Consider the following 20009-nt stretch of genomic DNA (forward strand, 5'->3'; position numbering starts at 1 on the left):
GGGATTGCCTTAAGAGGACCACCTTAAGAAGCTGTAAGTGAAGGTCACTGGAAGAACTGATGTCGCATCACACGTGATCAGGGATTTGTGGGTGTAGCCCGACAGAGTAAGATGTGTTTTGTGTGGCTCCTGCAGTAGCTACATGTTCCAGTTAAGTTATAATAAAAAAACATGTTTTCTTTGGATATTACTTGCAGTCCTGTGACTCTTACAATAGTTCACATACCGAAGGAACAAGTAATATTACAAAGGGAGGGACTGGGGGAAACTGCACATCAGTTCAAAGGCCAGATCACTCAGATCACAGCAGCACCACTGAGGATTGGGGAGATAGATTTCTGTAATCTAATCAAAGGATCATAGAATGATACAGCACAGAAGAAGACCATTCGGCCCATCATGCCCGTGTTGGTTCATTAAAAGAGCTAACCAAGTAATCCCACTCCCCTGTTTTCCCCCTAGCCCTGCAATTTTTCCACTTTGCCAGTTACTTTTAATTTTGTGTCCTCTGGCTACTGATCCTTCTATCACTGGAAACAGCTTCTCCTTATTTGCTGTATCAAAACCATTAATGATTTTGATCACTTGTATTAAATCTTCCCTCAACCTTTCTTTGCTCTAAGGAGAAAACTCCAGTTTCACTAGTCTCTCCACTTAACCGATACCGTCCCTAGTACCATTCTACTAAATCTCCTCTGAATCCTCTCTAAAGCCTTGACAACCTGCCTCAAGTGAGATGCCCGGGATTGAACGCAATGGGCTAGATTTAGTGGAGCCAATGGGGCTCCCGGTGCTGGGCTAAAAAGGCGGTGGGAAACCCGCCTCGGCCATTTTGAACCCCTCCCCCGCCCACCGGCTCAATTTAATGGTGGCCGGGCAATTAAGTGCTGGTGCTGTAATAATAATAGTAATATCACCAGTGCCACTGGGAGCGGTGGCCAGTGCTGGTACTGCAAAAGGCCTGGGAACTAGCCCTGGAGACCTAGACTAATGGTAACTGAGGCGGGGTTGTCAGGCCTGTCCAGCAGGCCCCGGCATTGGGGGGAAGGGAGGGTGGGCATTGAGTGCAGGAGGTGTTCAGGGTGGTTGGTTGTTTTCTGCTGGGGGCCCTCTGTGGGCCACAGATTGCCCACGGAGGACAGCCCTCCCCCCTCAAGCCCACAGGGAGGTCGTCTCCTTTTACTGGGTGACCACCCCACATAGCAGAGACCCCCAAACCTCACCTCCCACCCCCCCGCTCCTGCTGTTGGCTTAATGCTTAATGCCAGCGGCAGTGGGAAGAGGCCCTTAAATGCCTGATAATAGGCCTCATACAGGCCTCAATTGGCCTCTGGGTGGGAAGGCCATCATAGGCTATCCCGCCCCCACTTTAATTGTGATGCGACGGCAAGGCAACGGGGCCTCTGCCCCCCTCCCTCCCTCCCAACCCCCCATTGCAATTTTATGTTCAATGCTCCCCCCAGCCTCTTAGCCCATCTCTGGGGTCCCATTAAATTCAGCCCAATTCTTCAGTTGGGACCTAAGCAGTGTTCTATAAAGGTTTAGCATAACCTCCTTGCTGTTGTACTGTACACGTCTATTAATAACCCCAAGGATCTCATCTGCTTTTTTTTTTAAATAGCCTCCTCAACTTGTCCTGCCAGTTTCAAAGATTGGTGTATATACACTCCCAGGTGTCTCTGTTCCTGGACCCCCTTTAAAGTTGTACTATTTAGTTTACATTGCCTCTCCTCATTCTTCCTACTAAATGAATCACCCTGCATTAAATATCATCTGCCTTGTATCTGGCTATTTCACTAGTCTGTCTGTGTCCTGCTGGCTGGAGGAGGTTTGCAATGTGGTGTCTGGGCTGAGGCAAGGAGAAAACTTGATCAAATTACATTGTTTAAAAAAATGTATGTCCTGATCTCACATTTTTGCATTGTGTAACTTGTGGTAATATTTGTTTAAAGAATGGGAGTTGTACTAAAGTAAAAAAATGAAACAAGACAAAGGTCAAAAATCCTTGTCACATCTCTTTTTTTCTTTTAATTCTTAACAGGTTATTACTCAGACTTTGTCACCAACATGGAACCAGATGCTCCTGTTCAATAACCTCCACCTTTACGGTGAAGCAATGGAAATAAATGAGGCTCCTCCACTTGTGGTTATTGAGGTTTATGATGAAGATGCTGTTGTGAGTATAAAATATTAATCTGCCTGTATCATGGGGAGAACACTCTTTACAAAGGACAGCGATTAGTATTTGCATCTTAATTATTTCTTGGCCCATGTTATTTCTTGAATCACTAGTTCTATCTCAATCCCATGTCATTTTATGCCTTGCCTTCAGGCTAACTGTGCCAATTCCACACTTGATCCAGACACCAAGAAATGCCAGACAGTAGCTCAGTGTGATATATCCTACTGACTTTCTCTTCCTTTGCCATGGGGAGTTGCTTGACGTTAATTAAAACTGTGGGAGTTTGCTATGTACAAATTGGCTGCTGCCTTTCCTACATTACAACAGTGAGTACACTCTAAAAGTACTTAATTGGTTGTAAAGTGCTTTGGGAAATCCTGACGTGATGGAAGACTCTATATAAATACAAATCTATTTCTTGGCATTGGTGATTCAAGTGTTGAATCTCAGGTGGTATGACTCCATATCTCCTCTCCACTAGGCCACTAATCCACTGCATTGTCCTGCTGTCTAGGGTTTACAATCTGTATTTATTACAAATTCCTATTGTGAAATATGATGCATAATAATTATCAAGCAAACATCATTGTTGACACCTAACATGCCGACATGATTCATCAACTAGCATAGAAATGTTGGTTTTATTAATCATGCATCCACCGAATAAACTGAAATAGAGAAAAGCTTCAATGCTTGCAGTTCAGATCACGATTTTGAATCATGATTTCACTATTGTTCCTCGTCATTTGGAAAACTGGTTATCCACTTGTATCATTGCATTTTCATCTTGTTAGGCTAGCACAGCTGAAAGTTGTGTTTAACAATGTAACTATAAGTGATGGATATTCTTTCATGATACCTTTATTTCAGGGTAAAGCAGAATACATTGGCAGCACTGTGGCTCTTCCTGTTGTGAGGCTGGCTGGACAAGATTATGTCCCACCGATGCTTCAATATTACCCATTGTATAGTGGCAGCATACCTGCTGGTGAGCTCCTTGTAGCCTTCGAACTTCTGCAGGTAAGGATGTACTGGGGTCAAGTGCAGATTCCCCGCTGCCATCCCACCCAATTTTATCCTCTCCCCACCTCCAAACCTGCCGCGGTGGAGAGCATAAAATTCCACCCCCGCCTCCTTAGAGTCCATTATCAAAGATTTTATAGCAGAGCACTTGGAGGACAGTGGTAGAATCGGGCAGAGTCAGCATGGATTTACGAAAGGGAAATCATGCTTGACAAATCTACTAGAATTCTTCGAGGATGTAACTAGTAGAGTTGATGAGGGGGAGCCAGTGGATGTGATTTATTTGGATGTCCAGAGGCTTTCGACAAAGTCCCACATAAGAGATGAGCGTGTAAAATTAAAATGCATGGGATTGGGTGTAGTGTACTGCGATGGATAGAAAATTGGTTGGCGGACAGGAAACAAAGAGTAGGGATAAATGGGTCTTTTTCCGAATGGCAGGCAGTGACTAGTGGGGTACCACAGGGATCGGTGCTAGGACCCCAGCTATTCACAATATACACTTAATGATTTAGATGAGGGAATTAAATGTAATATCTCCAAATTTGCAGATCACACAAAACTAGGTGGGAGGGTGAGTTGTGAGGAGGATGCAGAGAGGCTTCAGGGTGATTTGGACAAGTTGAGTGAGTGGGCTAATGCATGGCAGATGCAGTATTATGTGGATAAATGTGAGGTTATCCACTTTGGTAGCAAAAACAGGAAGGCAGATTATTATCTGAACGGCTATAAACTGAGAGAGGGGAATACGCAGCGAGACCTGGGTGTTCTCGTACACCAGTCACTGAAGATAAGCATGCAGGTGCAACAGGCGGTAAAAAAGGCAAATGGTATGTTGGCCTTAATAGCGAGAGGATTCGAGTACAGGAGCAGGGATGTCTTGCTGCAATTATACAGGGCCTTGGTGAGGCCACACCTGGAATATTGTGTGCAGTTTTGGTCTCCTTATTTGAGGAAGGATGTTCTTGCTATAGAGAGAGTGCAGCGAAGGTTTACCAAACTGATTCCTGGGATGGTGGGACTGACGTACGAGGAGAGATTGAGTCGGTTAGGATTATATTCGCTGGAGTTCAGAAGAGTGAGGGGGGATCTCATAGAAATTCTAACAGGACTTGACAGGGTAGATACAGAAAGGATGTTCCCGATGGTGGGGGAGCCCAGAACCAGGGGTCATAGTCTAAGGATACGGGGTAAACCTTTCAGGACTGAGATGAGAAGAAATTTCTGCACCCAGAGAGTGTGAGCCTGTGGAATTCGCTACCACAGAAAGCAGTTGAGGCCAAAACATTGAACGTTTTCAGAAAGGAGTTAGATATAGCTCTTGGGTCTAAAGGGATCAAAGGGTATGGGGCGAAAGCCAGAACAGGCTACTGAGTTGGATGATCAGCCATGATCATGATGAATGGCGAAGCAGGCTCGAAGGGCCAAATGGCCTACCCCTGCTCCTATTTTCTATGTTTCTATGTTTCCCCCTCAGAATCTAGTTTGCAGCATTAAAACTTTACAAATACTTAAAAGAAGCTTGTATGCAAATGTAACTTTACAGCAGAAATATGTATCCTACCTCCTTGAAATTTACAACATGAGCTCAAATAGGTCTACAGTAAAAATAGTGTTTTCAAAGACCCAGGACCCCAAGGCAACATTTTAGAATTAAAATTCCCAACTATTAATACACTGTTAGATCAAGAAAGGGGGAAACTACTAAAGGAGCTGAATTAGAACATTAATCAAAGGATCCAATATTGGGAAAAGATGATTTCTTCAATTGAGCTGAACTCAGACACTTTTGTAATTGCATTTTAATATGATTTATTTAAACTTCTTTATATAGGATTCTTATTGCAAAAACAAAGGCTGCCAGAAACACTTCAGGTTAGGTTATATATTAAGAAGCTGTTAGCTGAGTGAAGAAGATGAGCAGAGGTTAGGGGAGAAATGAAGATGAGTGTAAGAGTGTGTGGAATCTTCATCTTTTGGTCTATAAATTATGTGTTTTCAGATTCCTAATTCAGGAGCTGAAGACCTCCCTCCTATTGATGAACCAGATGGCAATCAGATCTTACCAGTGCCAGTCAACATCCGTCCTGTCCTAAGCAGCTACAGAGTGGAGGTACAGTGCATAGTGCAGCCAACGCTAGACCTGTCTCTCTGTGCTTCTGTTTTATTGGGATAAGGGAGCCTTCAACTCTGTCAACAATACCTATTATGTTTTTTCTTGTAAATGATTCCTCCCCCTCAAGTCTGCCTAATCCTGAGACTTCTGCAGAGGAGCTGGAGATGGCGACATCCGAACCAAAGCTTATATTCCAGCAGCTAGTCACCAAAAGGCACTGAGGACAGTCCAGAGGTGACTTTTCCCTCCAATTTCCTCTGGATCCTGGGGGCAACACAGAAATCTCTGCCACCTTATTCAGTGAGGCTCAGATTGCGAAAAAAGCAGAGCTTGGTATTGAATCAGTAAAGAAAGAAAGAAAGAAAAACAGAAAATGCTGGAAATACACAGCAGGCCAGGCAGCACCTGCGGAGAGAGGAACAGAGTTAACGCTTCAGGTTGTGAGAAACGTAGCCCACTTGATAATAATTTACACCAAGTCAAACTCTGAAGAAGTAAGTTTATTTAACGGTCTTGCAAGATCGGGTGTCCTACAAGCAGGCACACCGATCAACATATTCAGTTCATGTTTATACAATACAAATCCATTTGTCCACGCCTTTATTTTACATTATTGGTTATAACGTATTATGACACTAACCTATCCTATGGTTGCTACAGTCTCCTCCTCTGTTTACTTCTCCCCCTACTCTAACTTTCTAGCCCCTAACTCTTGTTTTTGTTTTACCTTATTTGGCTCTCCATTATGTGTTTTAACTTGCAGCTGTCAGCCTTTATCTTAGTGGGGCAGTTTCTTATTCACTACATCCTTTGTTCTAACTCTTGCTGTTTCTCTGTTATCTGCCTAAGCACAATTTTTAAGTGATGTACTGTCCCAAGGTCTCCACTTACATACCCTTATCAGTTCTCTTTTTCAGTGATTTCATTATGTTGTGCACAAATGACTTCTTGGTAACTTTCCACAAGCTGTAGAAACAACATTTCAGTATTTCTTATTCTCACAATTCCCCCTTTTCTTGTACTTAATCCTTGTTGTTTTCTACATACTGCGGAGGGTTCTCATATGTCCTCTCAAATCCTCTGAGCATTATTTCAGCCGCCTTTTCAATGTCTGTATTTCCGTTGATACTATCCACTTTGTCATTACCTAACAGGTATATACTTTCTTCCTGGCCTCTTTGTATTGACATCTGCTTCGTCAAAGCTGTCTCAATCAATCGCTGTGTCAGCCCTCTTACACAAGGAATAATACAACACCCGATGGCTATTAGTATTCCGACAACCATGATCAAGGAGGTAAAAACCGAGATTATCATGCCTTTCCATTTTCCAAACCAGGATTCAAGTCACCCCGTCAGGGAAGTGTCTGCTCCTGAATTTTCAGCCATCTCTTCTGCTAAAGTTGTTAACCCTTGCAGTGCTCGGGTGATTGAACCATCGGGTGCTGTGTTATTTGGGATAAATGTGCAACATTTCCCTCCTAACATTATACACACGCCTCCTTTTTCTGCTAAGATCATATCTAGAGCCAGTCGATTTTCCCAAGCCATTCTACTAGTGGCATCTAATTGTTCAGCTATACCTTTTACCGCATCTCTAGTATAATTTATAAATCTTTGTTGGTTGTAATAAATATAATTTATCCAATCTACATTTTTGTTAATAGTGACCCACCAAAACAAAGACTCGAAACCGGCGGTTATTTGGTTTCGGGCCTTGAATTCATCAGGTACCCCTCTTGGGACCCCTATGGAATCCAAGTACACCTGGTCGTCAAAAGAGTTCGCTATCGCTTCCCTTTTACCCCTTTCCCTCGTTATTATCTTTTGTTTCTCAAATGCCAAGGTGAATGGTATTGCCAATTGAACAATTGCACACGTCCCCTTCCACTGGGAGGGTAAGGTCTGTCTCAGGATTTTTCCTCCGCAATACCACCATAAATCCGCTCTGGGAACATTCAATGATGATTAGTTCCCTCCCGTGACTCTTCCAGTTACGTCCTCAGTCTCTATGCATGACTTCAACTCTCCCATATTTCTGGTTAGCTCCGCACCGTGTCGATGTACGCATGATGTGTGATTCACACTGGTGGCTAAAAATGAAGGGGGAGTCCTTGAATCTTCTTTCTCTAGGGGAGGGAACATTATTGACAAGGATATGCAAGTTTGAATACCCCAAGCCGTCTTATCCTGATATAGGGCTAACATGCATTCCATGCCCTTTCGGTCACGCTCCCACCCCAGCGGGAAAGGTACTACTTGAGCTATCGGTCTACCAGATGCACAAGCATAGCAATTGTTTTTGTTCAAACTTTTTACAGTATATTTTATCCATTCTACCCAGGCATTTGTGTCCCCGTAACCGGTTTCTATCTCAATTGTCTTTCTCAAGTCTTTTACCTCTATTATTTTTACTATGTTAGGATCATTATGAGAGGTCCCTTTTAGTTTGTTAGATGGTTTACCAGTCTTATCTATTGTTACCTGAAAACAACATTTTAATTCACCTTTCTTTTTCCCTTCTCTAACTGTTACTCCAAACACCTTGTTGTCTAATTGGAAGTGGGTACTTTTGATTTGTCGTTCTTCTGTTATTGAGCCATTCCAATGGCGTTGGATGGATATTCCACCAGTCGTTTCTGTCCACTCGGTTCTTTTTATTGTCAAATATATAGGGTTGCATTCCTTATCTGGACAATCTGGGCCTGGTTTTATGGGGCTCTGGTGAATGGATATAATCGGTGGGAGTGGGTCTCCTGTTCGTAGTCCATCCCCATAATAATGGAGGGACTCCACATAATAATTTCTTTGGTGATGTATGCCCCCACATGGGATTAGGAAACATAAGTCTACTTCTACCACCTGAGGGTCCTGGCTCTTGGGGATTTCAATTTGGGTAACCCATGGAATCTGTGTACCATTGTCCCCGTCAGTTCCGTCCCACATTGTTATTTTTCCCATTACTGGGATAACTAATGCTACATACAAAAACATCCAACCCATTTTAATCTGGTTCTGTTTTCCTGGCTGCTTTCGAAAAGAAAGAGAGAGAGAAAAGGCACACAATATTACAGACAGTATTTCCGCACTCGCGCCGCTATATAAAAAAAAGTTCGTTACTCAAAGTCTTTTTAGCTTTATTTTCAATGGTTCTTCGGTTAATTCGGTTGTCCAAGTTCCTTCCTCGGCCGGGGGTTGTACCGGCCCCTTGATTCTCGTGTAGTGGGTCCAACCTCTTTCTGCTGTTCTTATAGCTGTTTCAGTGGTTAGGAGAGTCTGGTATGGTCCCTCCCAGTTCGGTTGTAGTTTCGTCTCTTTCCACGATTTCACCAGAACCCAATCTCCTGGTTGGATCTTGTGCACTGCAAATTCGAGAGGTGGGGTCTGTGCTAACAGGCCTTGCTTCCTGAGGAATGACAATGAGGAAGACAACGCCAGTATATAGTTCTTGAGAAACAAATCTTTAGTTTCTAAGGTTGGCATCTCGCCCCTGGTTCCCATATAGGGTAATCCGAATAGCATTTCATAGGGGGACAGTCCCACATCTTTTCTAGGGGCTGTCTGAATTCTGAGTATCGCTATAGGTAAACATTTTGTCCAGGGTAACCTTGTTTCAAGTACCAGTTTGGACAGGTGTTTCTTTAAAGTCTGATTCATTCTTTCCACCCGCCCCGAAGAGGGAGGGTGCCAAGGGGTATGGAAGTCCCATTGGATTCCCAATCCCCTAACTATTTCTTGTAATAGTTTCGAGGTAAAATGACTTCCTTGGTCCGAATCTATGTTTTCTACAATTCCGTATCGGGGAATTATTTGTTCCAATATTACTTTAGACGCTCCTCCGGATGTAGCTGCAGTCATGGGATAAGCTTCCACCCACCCTGTCAAATGGTCTACTAAAACTAGAATGTATTTTAGTTTCCCTACGGGGGTTAATTCGGTAAAATCTACCTGTATACTTTGGAATGGTCTCAGACTCGGTTGTCTCCCTCCCAACACTCTTTTTCTCAAAGACTGTTTGTTTATCTTTTTGCAAATTAAACATCCTTCGCAAACCTGTTTGGCAATAGTATAAATCCCTTTACATCCATATTTTCTTAAAACCAAATCGCACATTGCTTGGGTTCCCCAATGACTTCCTTGGTGTAGATTAGTCATTATTTCCCTCATGATGGGTTTATTCACTGCTTCCCTACCATCAGGTAGGATCCATTTCCCGCTAGGTATTTCGTGGACCCCCCACTTCACTAATTCCTCTTTCTGAGCTTCTGTAAAAATAGGGTTTACTGAGGGTCCGATTAAAGCTGGGGTCAGGATGTTTATTGGTATTGGCTGAGGGTTCAAAGCTGCTTCCTTTGCTATTTCATCTGCCAATTTGCTTCAAATGTTTCATTTTTCTGGTGCCCATTTATATGGACCACTGCAATTTCTTTTGGCAATAATAAGTTACTCAAGACTTGTTCTACCAGCTCCTCATGGGCCAATTCTTTTCCTCGACTGTTTATCAGACCCCTTTCCTGCCAGATTTTTCCAAACGTATGTACCACTCCAAACGCATATTTGGAATCAGTATATATCGTTCCTTCTCTCCTTTCCAGATTTTTAAGAGCCTGATTTAGAGCATATAGTTCACAAGTTTGGGCAGACCAGGTATTGGGCAATCTGTCTGCTTCAATTACACTATTTTCTTTCCCGTCGATTATAGCGTACCCATTATGTTTCTTTCCGTGTATTAGTCGGGAGGATCCGTCTATGAACAAACGATATCCTGTATGAAGGGGAATGTCTCTCAAGTCCTCTCTAACCTTTGTCTGGTATTCTATAATATCTAAACATTGATGCTCAATGTCTTGGCATCCCCCTTCTTCTCTCCATAAGAAGGTGGCTGGATTTAGACAGGAGTCTGTTACAATTGTCAAGTCATCTTTTTCCAACAGGATTGCCTCATATTTTAGGATCCTTGAGGCGGTCAGCCAACGTCCCGCTTTCTGACTCAATATCGTTCTCACCTGGTGAGGAGTACTCACTACCAGGGCTCCTCCAAAGGTCAATTTTCTACTTTCTTCGACCAACAGTGCTGTGGCTGCCACAGCTTGCACACACTCTGGCCATCCCCTACAGACGGGATCTAAAATCTTTGATAGGAAAGCTATGGGCTGTCTCTTTCCTCCTTTCTGTTGAGTCAGCACCCCCAAAGCCGTTCCTTTATTTGCCGTAGCGAATAAATGGAACGGTTTGTCTAATGACGGAAGGGCTAATACAGGTGCTTTTATCAAAATTTGTTTTAGGTTCTCAACTAATTTTTCTTCCTCTTCTGTCCATTTTAACACATTCAGTTCTTCCTCCAGTAATTTAAAATATAGTCCTTTTGTGTGTTGGGCATATTGATCCATCCATAATCTACAGTATCCCATGAGTCCCAATAACTTTCTCAATTCTTTTTTCGTCCTTGGGAGGGTTAATTCTACAATGCCCCGTATTCTCTCGGGACTTATTCTCCTTTTTCCTTTGCTCACTAGGTGTCCCAAATATTTTACTTCTTTTTCTAAATACTGGAGTTTACTCCTTGAGACTCTCAATCCTTGTTTTCCTAAAAAGTTTAGTAAGTCATTGGTTCCTTCTTCTACTATATTCTTATTTTCTCCCGACACTAGAAGGTCGTCTACATATTGTAATAAGGAAATCCCCGGAGGGGGCTGAAATTTTTCTAATACTTGTTCTAAGACTTGGCCAAATAAGTTGGGTGACTCCGTAAACCCTTGCGGGAGTACTGTCCACCTAAACTGTTGTTTCCGTCCTGTGTTTGGATTTTCCCATTCGAAGGCGAACAAATCTCTACTTTTCTGGTCCAAAGGGCAGGCCCAAAAAGCATCTTTTAGATCGACTACGCTAAACCATCCATAGTCATGGGGTATTTTACTTAACAATGTATATGGATTCGGAACCACCGGGTGCCTTATTTGGACTATTTTATTAAGGGCTCGCAAATCTTGTACTAATCGGTATGTCCCGTCTGGTTTCTTCACGGGAAGTATGGGGGTATTAAAGGGAGACATGCATGGTTCTAGAAGTCCATCTTTTATTAACCCCTCTATTACTGGCCTTAATCCTTTCCTTCCCTCGAAAGGTATGGGATACTGTCTTACGCATACTGTCTCTCTTTCATTTTTAAGACTGATCTTAAGGGGTGGTATGTTTAATCCTCCTCTGTTTCCCTCTTTTACCCATACAATAGGATCTATTTGTTGTTCTTGTTCTTCTGTAAGTATTGCCATAGTGATTACTAATTGTTTGTCCATTACTCCAATCTCTAACCCCAATTGTATTATCAAATCCCTTCCCAATAAGTTACTCCCAATTTCGGGTATGTATAATAACTGTCCCCTGATTTCCTCGGAGCCCAATTTAAGAGTGGTAGGTTCAAATATGGGAACTGCGAATCCCTCACCCCTCACCCCTGAGACTGTCATTTCTTTCCCTGAAAAAGGTACATCCTGGGGTTTAAAGTTTAAGGATGACCTTGTTGCCCCAGTATCTACCAAAAATACTGTTTCTTCCTTATGGGGACCCACCTGTAGGTTTATCAAGGGTTCCCGGTGGCTCCCCGGGGGTAGAAACCCCTGACCCCCCTATTGTTCATCAAAAGACATTTGTTCTACTACCCTTTGTTCTCTCCTTAGTCCCGGACAGTTCCTTTTAAAATGTCCCAGTTGTCCGCAATGGTAACAGCCTGCCTGTCGGGCTCTTTCCCACTGTTCCTGTCGGGGTCCCCTCTGAGTCCCTCTACCTACTCCAGTTGGTTGTTGATTATTCCCCTGTGGTGTGATATAGGGAGGCGGGAGATGATCTAACACTTCCCACCTTTGGGACTGGGGCGCCGTTGGGTCCCGTTCCTTAGTTTGTAACGGATACAATTTGCAACCCTGTACACCCAACCAACAGGCAGCATAATCCGCCTCTTGTTGACTATATGGGACCTTTTCATTAACCGATATGTTTAAGGTCTGACAGACCCAATTTTCATCCGATCCGTACTTTGGCCAGAAGACGGAGGGATTTCGGATTGGTTTCTTTGTCCAAATGAAACAACAATATTTGATCATAACTTTCTTATCTTTCTCCTTGGTTTTTGACTCTAAATCCCAATACTCCAACATCCGTCCCAATGGACTTTCTGGAGGGATGTTGCCGGCAGACTCTCCTTGTCTCCCATCGTCTTCCTTTTTAGACGATTTATTTCCCATGGTTAACTGAAGGGTCTTGTACCCTACGGTATTCACCTCCTAACTGAAGGGTCTTATACCTGACAGTATTCACCTCCTAACTGAAGGGTCTTGTACCCTACGGTATTCACCTCCTAGCTGAAGGGTCTTATACTGCCCCACAGTATTCACCTCCTAACTGAAGGGTCTTGTACCCTACGGTATTCACCTCCTAGCTGAAGGGTCTTATACCTTACGGTATTCACCTCCTAACTGAAGGGTCTTATACCCTACGGTACTCACCTCCTAGCTGAAGGGTCTTATACTGCCCCACAGTATTCACCTCCTAACTGAAGGGTCTTGTACCCTACGGTACTCACCTCCTAGCTGAAGGGTCTTATACTGCAGTACTGAGAAGGTCTTATCCTACAGTTAACCAGTATTCACCTCCTAACTGAAGGATCTTATACCTTACGGTATTCACCTCCTAGCTGAAGGGTCTTATACTGCCCCACAGTATTCACCTCCTAACTGAAGGGTCTTGTACCCTACGGTATTCACCTCCTAGCTGAAGGGTCTTATACCTTACGGTATTCACCTCCTAACTGAAGGGTCTTATACCATACAGTACTCACCTCCTAGCTGAAGGGTCTTATACTGCCCCACAGTATTCACCTCCTAACTGAAGGGTCTTGTACCCCACGGTATTCACCTCCTAGCTGAAGGGTCTTATACCTTACGGTATTCACCTCCTAACTGAAGGGCCTTATACCATACAGTACTCACCTCCTAGCTGAAGGGTCTTATACTGCAGGACTGTAAAATTCACTCCTCAAGGACTTTTAGTACTTAGAAGGTCTTATCCCACAGTTAACCAGTATTCACCTCCTAACTGAAGGGTCTTATACCTTACGGTATTCACCTCCTAGCTGAAGGGTCTTATACTGCCCCACAGTATTCCCCTCCTAACTGAAGGGTCTTGTACCATACAGTACTCACCTCCTAGCTGAAGGGTCTTATACTGCCCCACAGTATTCACCTCCTAACTGAAGGGTCTTGTACCCTACGGTATTCACCTCCTAGCTGAAGGGTCTTATACCATACAGTACTCACCTCCTAGCTGAAGGGTCTTATACTGCAGGACTGTAAAATTCACTCCTCAAGGACTTTTGGTACTTAGAAGGTCTTATCCTACAGTTAACCATAAGTCACCAAGATAATACTTAAAAGTCGTTTTTCTTACCTTGGTCCGTGCACGGAGTTGCCTGACTTCACGTGTGTACCTGCCGCACTAAATACTCGTTCAGAGTGACTTCCCTAGGATCATTTTCAGTCGATTACTCGGGTCCGCTACCAACGAGAGAAACGAGACCATTTTTAAATTAACGGGACGCGTCTTCTCGTCTGTCGTCGGCCGCGGTCCCGGCAATGATGAAGAGATCCCGGACAAGCCCCCAATTGTGAGAAACGTAGCCCACTTGATAATAATTTACACCAAGTCAAACTCTGAAGAAGTAAGTTTATTTAACGGTCTTGCAAGATCGGGTGTCCTACAAGCAGGCACACCGATCAACATATTCAGTTCATGTTTATACAATACAAATCCATTTGTCCACGCCTTTATTTTACATTATTGGTTATAACGTATTATGACACTAACCTATCCTATGGTTGCTACAGTCTCCTCCTCTGTTTACTTCTCCCCCTACTCTAACTTTCTAGCCCCTAACTCTTGTTTTTGTTTTACCTTATTTGGCTCTCCATTATGTGTTTTAACTTGCAGCTGTCAGCCTTTATCTTAGTGGGGCAGTTTCTTATTCACTACATCCTTTGTTCTAACTCTTGCTGTTTCTCTGTTATCTGCCTAAGCACAATTTTTAAGTGATATACTGTCCCAAGGTCTCCACTTACATACCCTTATCAGTTCTCTTTGTCAGTGATGTACTGTCTTAAGGTCTCCACTTACATACCCTTATCAGTTCTCTTTGTCAGTGATGTACTGTCTTAAGGTCTCCACTGACATATCCTTATCAGTTCTCTTTTTCAGTGATTTCATTATGTTGTGCACAAATGACTTCTTGGTAACTTTCCACAAGCTGTAGAAACAACATTTCAGTATTTCTTATTCTCACAAGGTTAACGGTCTTTCATCAGAACTGGGAAAAGATAGAGATGTAACAGGTTTTAAGCAAGTACGGAAACATGGAAAGGGAAGGAAAGAACTGAAAGGAAGTTTTTTGATCGGGTAGGCAAGATTAAATGACCAAAGGATAATGGTGCATAAAAGAAAAACCTCACACTGACGTAGTGCCATTCATGTCCTCAAGACATCCAAAGTGCTTCACAGTCAGTAAGTAACTTTTGAAGTGTAGATTTCATCATATATTAGGCAGCCAATTAGTGGCCAACAAGGTCCTACCAATAACAATGAGATATATGATCAGATAATCTCTTTTTGGTGGATAATCTTTTTTTGAATAAATATTGTCAGGATATGCAGAAAACCCTACTGCCCTTCTAGTGCTACAGCACTCAGCCACAGTCCTCCCAATGATCCCGTCATCATCGTACATAATCCTGTTCTTCCTGTATCTCAAAACGCACAAGCTTGAGTTCTTTGGAGCCACAGCTGAGGCGTTCACCATTTTCCACATTCGTTTGTATATTTTAGATGTCGAAGTGGATCTGTTTATTTTGAAATGTAATTTTCTTCAGGTGTTTTTTTGGGGCCTTCGTGAACTCAAACGAGTGCAGCTCCTGACGGTGGATCGGCCACAGGTTTTCGTTGAATATTCAGGGCAAAGCATCAAATCTTCTGTCATCCAGAGTTACAAGAAAAATCCTAACTTTTCAGATCAAGTAGGCTGGTTTATAGTGGTAAGTAGACAACTATTGAATTCACCACAGACAGTTTGCTGCTAACTATAGGGCTATTGCTGGGATACCCCAGAAATTCTACCCATTACTCCTTGCTGAGGCCTGCCAGAAAGCATGCCAGCTGACAGCAGGCATGAGTTCCATATTAGGCTTTAAGAAGCGCCCAGAAATTTTAAGAAGGAGAGGTAATTGATTCTGGGGGGCGGTGGTTAAAGTTGTAACATTTCCTCTTCAGCCCATTTAAGGCTTGGCTCTCTCATCAGAGTGACAGGAGACTACTCCGATTTTCTATTGGACAGTTGTGATGGGCACCTTTGACCTGCTTCTACAGATGTGGGTCTGCCCTTACTATTTAAATGATCTCATCACCATGATTTAGTACAGGGTCAACTCCAGGGCACAGTAGCAGCTGGAAGTCCTACCTGTCACACTTTCAAGGGTGAAGCAGGAGGGACCCTGAAATGTTGGGCCTTCTCTCTATAAACTTGTTTAGCCATGGTTCACTCCATCTTGATTAGAACAAAGGGACATAATGAGCAATCAGAGCAGCAAATTGTGTTACTATCTTAGTTTTTTCTGTCAGTGGGGGAGCTTTTCTGGATATATTTCCTTGCCTCTTTTCTGCCCTTTCAATATCTGGCCTCATATCATGAAAGCTAAGAGAAAAGATACATGTTCTTGCTATCTTGGCATTATCAATGATCTCCGTAGCTGGCTGTCAGAAAGTATCAGGCTCTGCCTAGGCCTCCCTGCTGTGAGATGCCACAGCCTCCTCTCAGCATCTTCTCATTTTGATTGCTAAAGGAGCCAGGCCTGCATCTTTCGCTGCCTCATCTTGCCCCCACTAGCTTCAGTTCTTCGATTCATTGAGGTCATTTACCCCCTGCCCCCAACAATGGGTGGGACGGTGTCAGTGAGGGAGTTAAAAATTAAAAAGTGTGAAATGCAACCCCAACCCGCTGCATACATGCCCACTGCCATTTAACAGTGGCTGTGTGTCCTCTCTTGTAGAGGAGGGACACTTCATTATAATATTTAAATCAGGCTCCCACAGTGCATGTTGGAGCTTGATTTCAACTTGATAGCTGCCAGGCAGGCTTCTCAGGACTTGGGGAAACCTGGCAGTGAAATGGATCTGGGAGCAATTGGCTGCAGAAAGTAAGTGCTGTGCCAAGCACTCCTTGTGGGTCAGGAGGTGCAGACGTTCTCCCCACGGCCCCTCGAGCAAATTTGCTGCTGACCACGGCCTTTCCCTGGTGCTGCATGCAGCTGACACTGCATCCCCTCAACCCTGATCTTTCTCTCCCTCCTAATTGCCAGGCTCTGATTCCCCCACTCTTCCCCACCAACCCCTGGTCTTTCCCTCTTGCTGGAGACTGTCACCAACAGTCCTGGTTGCAGCCTTCTACTGCTGGCTTTCCCGCCCGGTAGCTGGCCAACCTCTCAACCTTAAAATGATAGTGAGATCCTGCTGTTAAATTCCGGGCTCCACCCCTTGCCCCCTCCAGCTCACCCTCTCCCTCCTCGCTGCCTGTAAAAATTGGGGCTAATGTGTTGCACAGCTATAAGATTTCTGCATAATGATTACAGGTAATATAAAAGAAAGACTTTACTGATTGTTTTGACAGGAATTACCTGAGAATGAACACCTACACCCACCGCTCCGTATCACTGTTGTCGACTGGAGAGCATTTGGCCGCAGCACTCTGGTTGGAACACATACCATCAACTCGCTGAAGCAGTACATGCACAAACCTCCTGAACGTCCTCAATCAGCACTTAAAAAGGCAACAGACGTAACTGGTGAGAATTCCTGGAATGATATTTGAAAAATTCCTCTCAAATCAGCTGAAACGTTAACTGGGGCAGTTATCCCCATTCTGTGATGAGTGAGGGGCATTGTAATATAAAATATTAAGTAGAACAGAGATGGCAGTTTGGGAGAAATTATTTCCACTCATTGGGGAGTCCAGGACTCGGGCCCATAGTCTAGAAATTTTAGCAAGACCTTTCAGGTGTGAAATTAGGAAACGCTTCTTCACCCAGAAGATGGTAGAAGTTTGGAACTGTTTTCTGCAAGTGGGAATTGATGCTAGATCAATTGTTAATTCTAAAACTGAGATTGATGGATTTTTGTTAGCTAAAGGTTGTTATGACCAGGTGAGAAAGGGGTCTAGGGTTCCCTCTCAGCCTCCACCTGGTCTTACCGTAACAGTGTTTAATTTTTAACACGCTGTTTTTTTTAACTCCCCCTTAGTGAATCCTTGTTCACCGCTTTCCAATTATAAGACAAAGAAACTAGCCAGACAGGTTTTCTTAGGTTTAAAGAAAAAAAGGTTGAACTTTATTAAACTTAAACTCTAATTCAGTTAATGCCTATGGATACACAACGCACCCACGCTAGCATGCATACGCTATACACACATGCAGATAGAGACAGAAAGGAGCAGAAGAAATAAAGTGGAAATGTTTGAGGCGATATTTGAAGATAGTTTTGGTTACTGGTCTTGGAGCTCGCTGTAGAGTCCTTGATTGTAGGTAGGTCTTGCTTTTTGCTGGGGCCCAGTATTCTTCTTAAACCTTGTTTGATATAGGAGACTGTTCTCTCTTGAAGTTCATGTGTCTTCAGTGGGTCCAGAGGCTTGTGAGAAAGAGATGGGAGCAGACAGGAGAGCAGACCTGGAATGGGCGGGCTGTTTTACGAGGAAAGATTGGATAGGCTAGGCTTGTATCTGCTGGAATTTAGAAGAGTAAGAGATGACTTGATTCCTTTCCATTTTATTTTAATTTCTTCCATCTTCATTCCCTCTTTTGGGAGACAATTTTTTTTCTTCAGTGTATATCTTCATCTCTTAATCTTTAATTTGTGCTATATTTGCTAGTCAAAATTAATTAGATTCTGAGGCTGGTTCATAAAAATAACAACCTACCTATGGTTTAATATCGAAGATTGACTGAACAGAACACAAAGAAGGAAAAGGAAAGCTTACATTTATATAACACCTTTCACATCCTCAGGACATCCCAAAGTACTTTACAGCCAATAAACGCTTTTGAAGTATAATCGTAGTTATGTTCATAGTCAAATACAGCAGTTAATTTACACAAAGCAAGGTCCCACATAAAGCACTGAAATGAAAGATAGTTACTCTTGTTAAAGGATGAATATTGACCTGAAGATGCAGACTAATGTCTCTTTCAAAAAGTGGCATCTCTAACAATGCAGCACTCCCTCAGGATTGCACTGAAGTGTCAGGCTAGATTATACGCTCAGGTCCTAGAGTGCAGCTCAGAATTAGAGACAAGAGCGCTACCAAATGAACCAAGATGCACTGTGATCTTGTGTCTTGAGTCGGAAGCAGAACAGGGACGTGGATGTGGTCCAAATAAAAAGCAGTTGAAGACCTTCAGTTGTGCTTGGACACCTCAGTCTGGGCATCTGAGAGACTCTAGATCTAATTGTGAATATACAAATCTGTTGGATTCAGACTCGGAAGTCAGAGCAAAGAAAAATTAAGAATTGAATCATTGGACAAACAAAGTCATCAATATACCTGAGATATGTTGATATTTACAGCAATATTTCAGCATAAATAAAAGTTCAGCTTTGTACTAATTATTGATTTTTTTCATATAGGCTCTGGTGCTATACTACAAACACGGGAAAGTGAAGTCTGTATAAACATAGGTTCTGAACCTTCACCTGAACCAACGTCGTCAGAAGCTTTCCCACGTCTATTGGTCAGTAAGACCTTCTTTCCTGCACACTTCTATAAGTTAGATTGTATCCTGTATTAGAGTGCTGTATTTGATAGATTACTGTATGGTGATATGGCATGCAGCAGTGTTAATGTACTTCTATTGACCTTGTGCTCTTTGTACAGGTGTACTCTTACTGTCACATTTTACTGCCCATTAGGTGAACCTCATGCCTGGAAAGGCACCCAATTAGTCATTAGTCCTGAATCTAGAAGCTGGAGGCATGGGAAACAATTGTCTCTTTTTATTGGCCTTCCAATGGTTGATGCACAATTGTAGTCAAAGGCTGAGCCCATGTGGCACTTTCTTTACTTTGAATTGGCCAGAAAACAAGTTCATGATTAAGAGGTTTGCAGATGATACAAAAATTGGTTGTGTGGTTGATATTGAAGAAGAAAGCTGTATAATCCAGGAAGGTATCAATGGACTTGCCGAATAGGCAGATGCAATCCAATCGGGAAAAGTGTGAGGTAATGCACTTGGGGAGAGTGAACAAGGTAAGGGAATATGAATGGGAGGATTCTGAGAAGTTAGAGGACCAGAGGGACTTTGGAATGCATGTCCATAGATCCCTAAAGGTAGCAGGACAGGTAGATGAGGTGTTTAAGAAGGCATATGGGATACTTTGCTTTATTGGCCAAGGCATCGAATATAAGATCAGGGGCTTATGCTAGTACTGTATAAAACACTAGTTAGACTGCAGCTAGAGCACTGCGTACAGTTCTGGTCACTGCATTACAGGAAGAATGTGATCATATTATACAGGTCACAGAGGAGATTTATGAGGTGTTGCCAGAAATGGAGAATTTTAGCTATGAGGAAAGATTGGATAGGTGGGATTGCATTCTTTGGAA

The 20009-nt window shown here is 43.1% G+C and overlaps 2 protein-coding genes across 2 annotated transcripts in view; one reads left to right on the forward strand and one right to left on the reverse strand.

The window, feature by feature from the left end:
- The window catches only part of fer1l6 (fer-1 like family member 6), a 166427-nt gene that overhangs the window by 79647 nt on the left and 66771 nt on the right, over positions 1-20009 (forward strand). Inside the window, exons 21-26 of the mRNA XM_068032676.1 lie at positions 2042-2176; positions 3053-3202; positions 5208-5318; positions 15235-15396; positions 17025-17199; positions 19034-19137. Of these exons, the coding sequence (XP_067888777.1) occupies positions 2042-2176; positions 3053-3202; positions 5208-5318; positions 15235-15396; positions 17025-17199; positions 19034-19137 (837 nt within the window). The remainder of the gene's footprint in view (positions 1-2041; positions 2177-3052; positions 3203-5207; positions 5319-15234; positions 15397-17024; positions 17200-19033; positions 19138-20009) is intronic.
- Positions 5815-14840, reverse strand: LOC137370156 (uncharacterized). Its single transcript, XM_068032403.1, has 2 exons — positions 13763-14840; positions 5815-8726 (listed from the first exon to the last, which is right to left on the reverse strand). Exon 2 carries the CDS (start codon positions 8321-8323, stop codon positions 7289-7291), a length of 1035 nt encoding a protein of 344 aa, XP_067888504.1. The 5' UTR covers positions 8324-8726; positions 13763-14840; the 3' UTR covers positions 5815-7288.

This window comes from Heterodontus francisci, chromosome 5 (assembly GCF_036365525.1).
Source record: "Heterodontus francisci isolate sHetFra1 chromosome 5, sHetFra1.hap1, whole genome shotgun sequence".
NCBI lineage: Eukaryota > Metazoa > Chordata > Chondrichthyes > Heterodontiformes > Heterodontidae > Heterodontus > Heterodontus francisci.

Excerpts from the sequence above, each read along its gene's own strand:
- LOC137370156 (XM_068032403.1), bottom strand. The coding sequence starts at position 8,323 with ATGGGTTGGATGTTTTTGTATGTAGCATTAGTTATCCCAGTAATGGGA.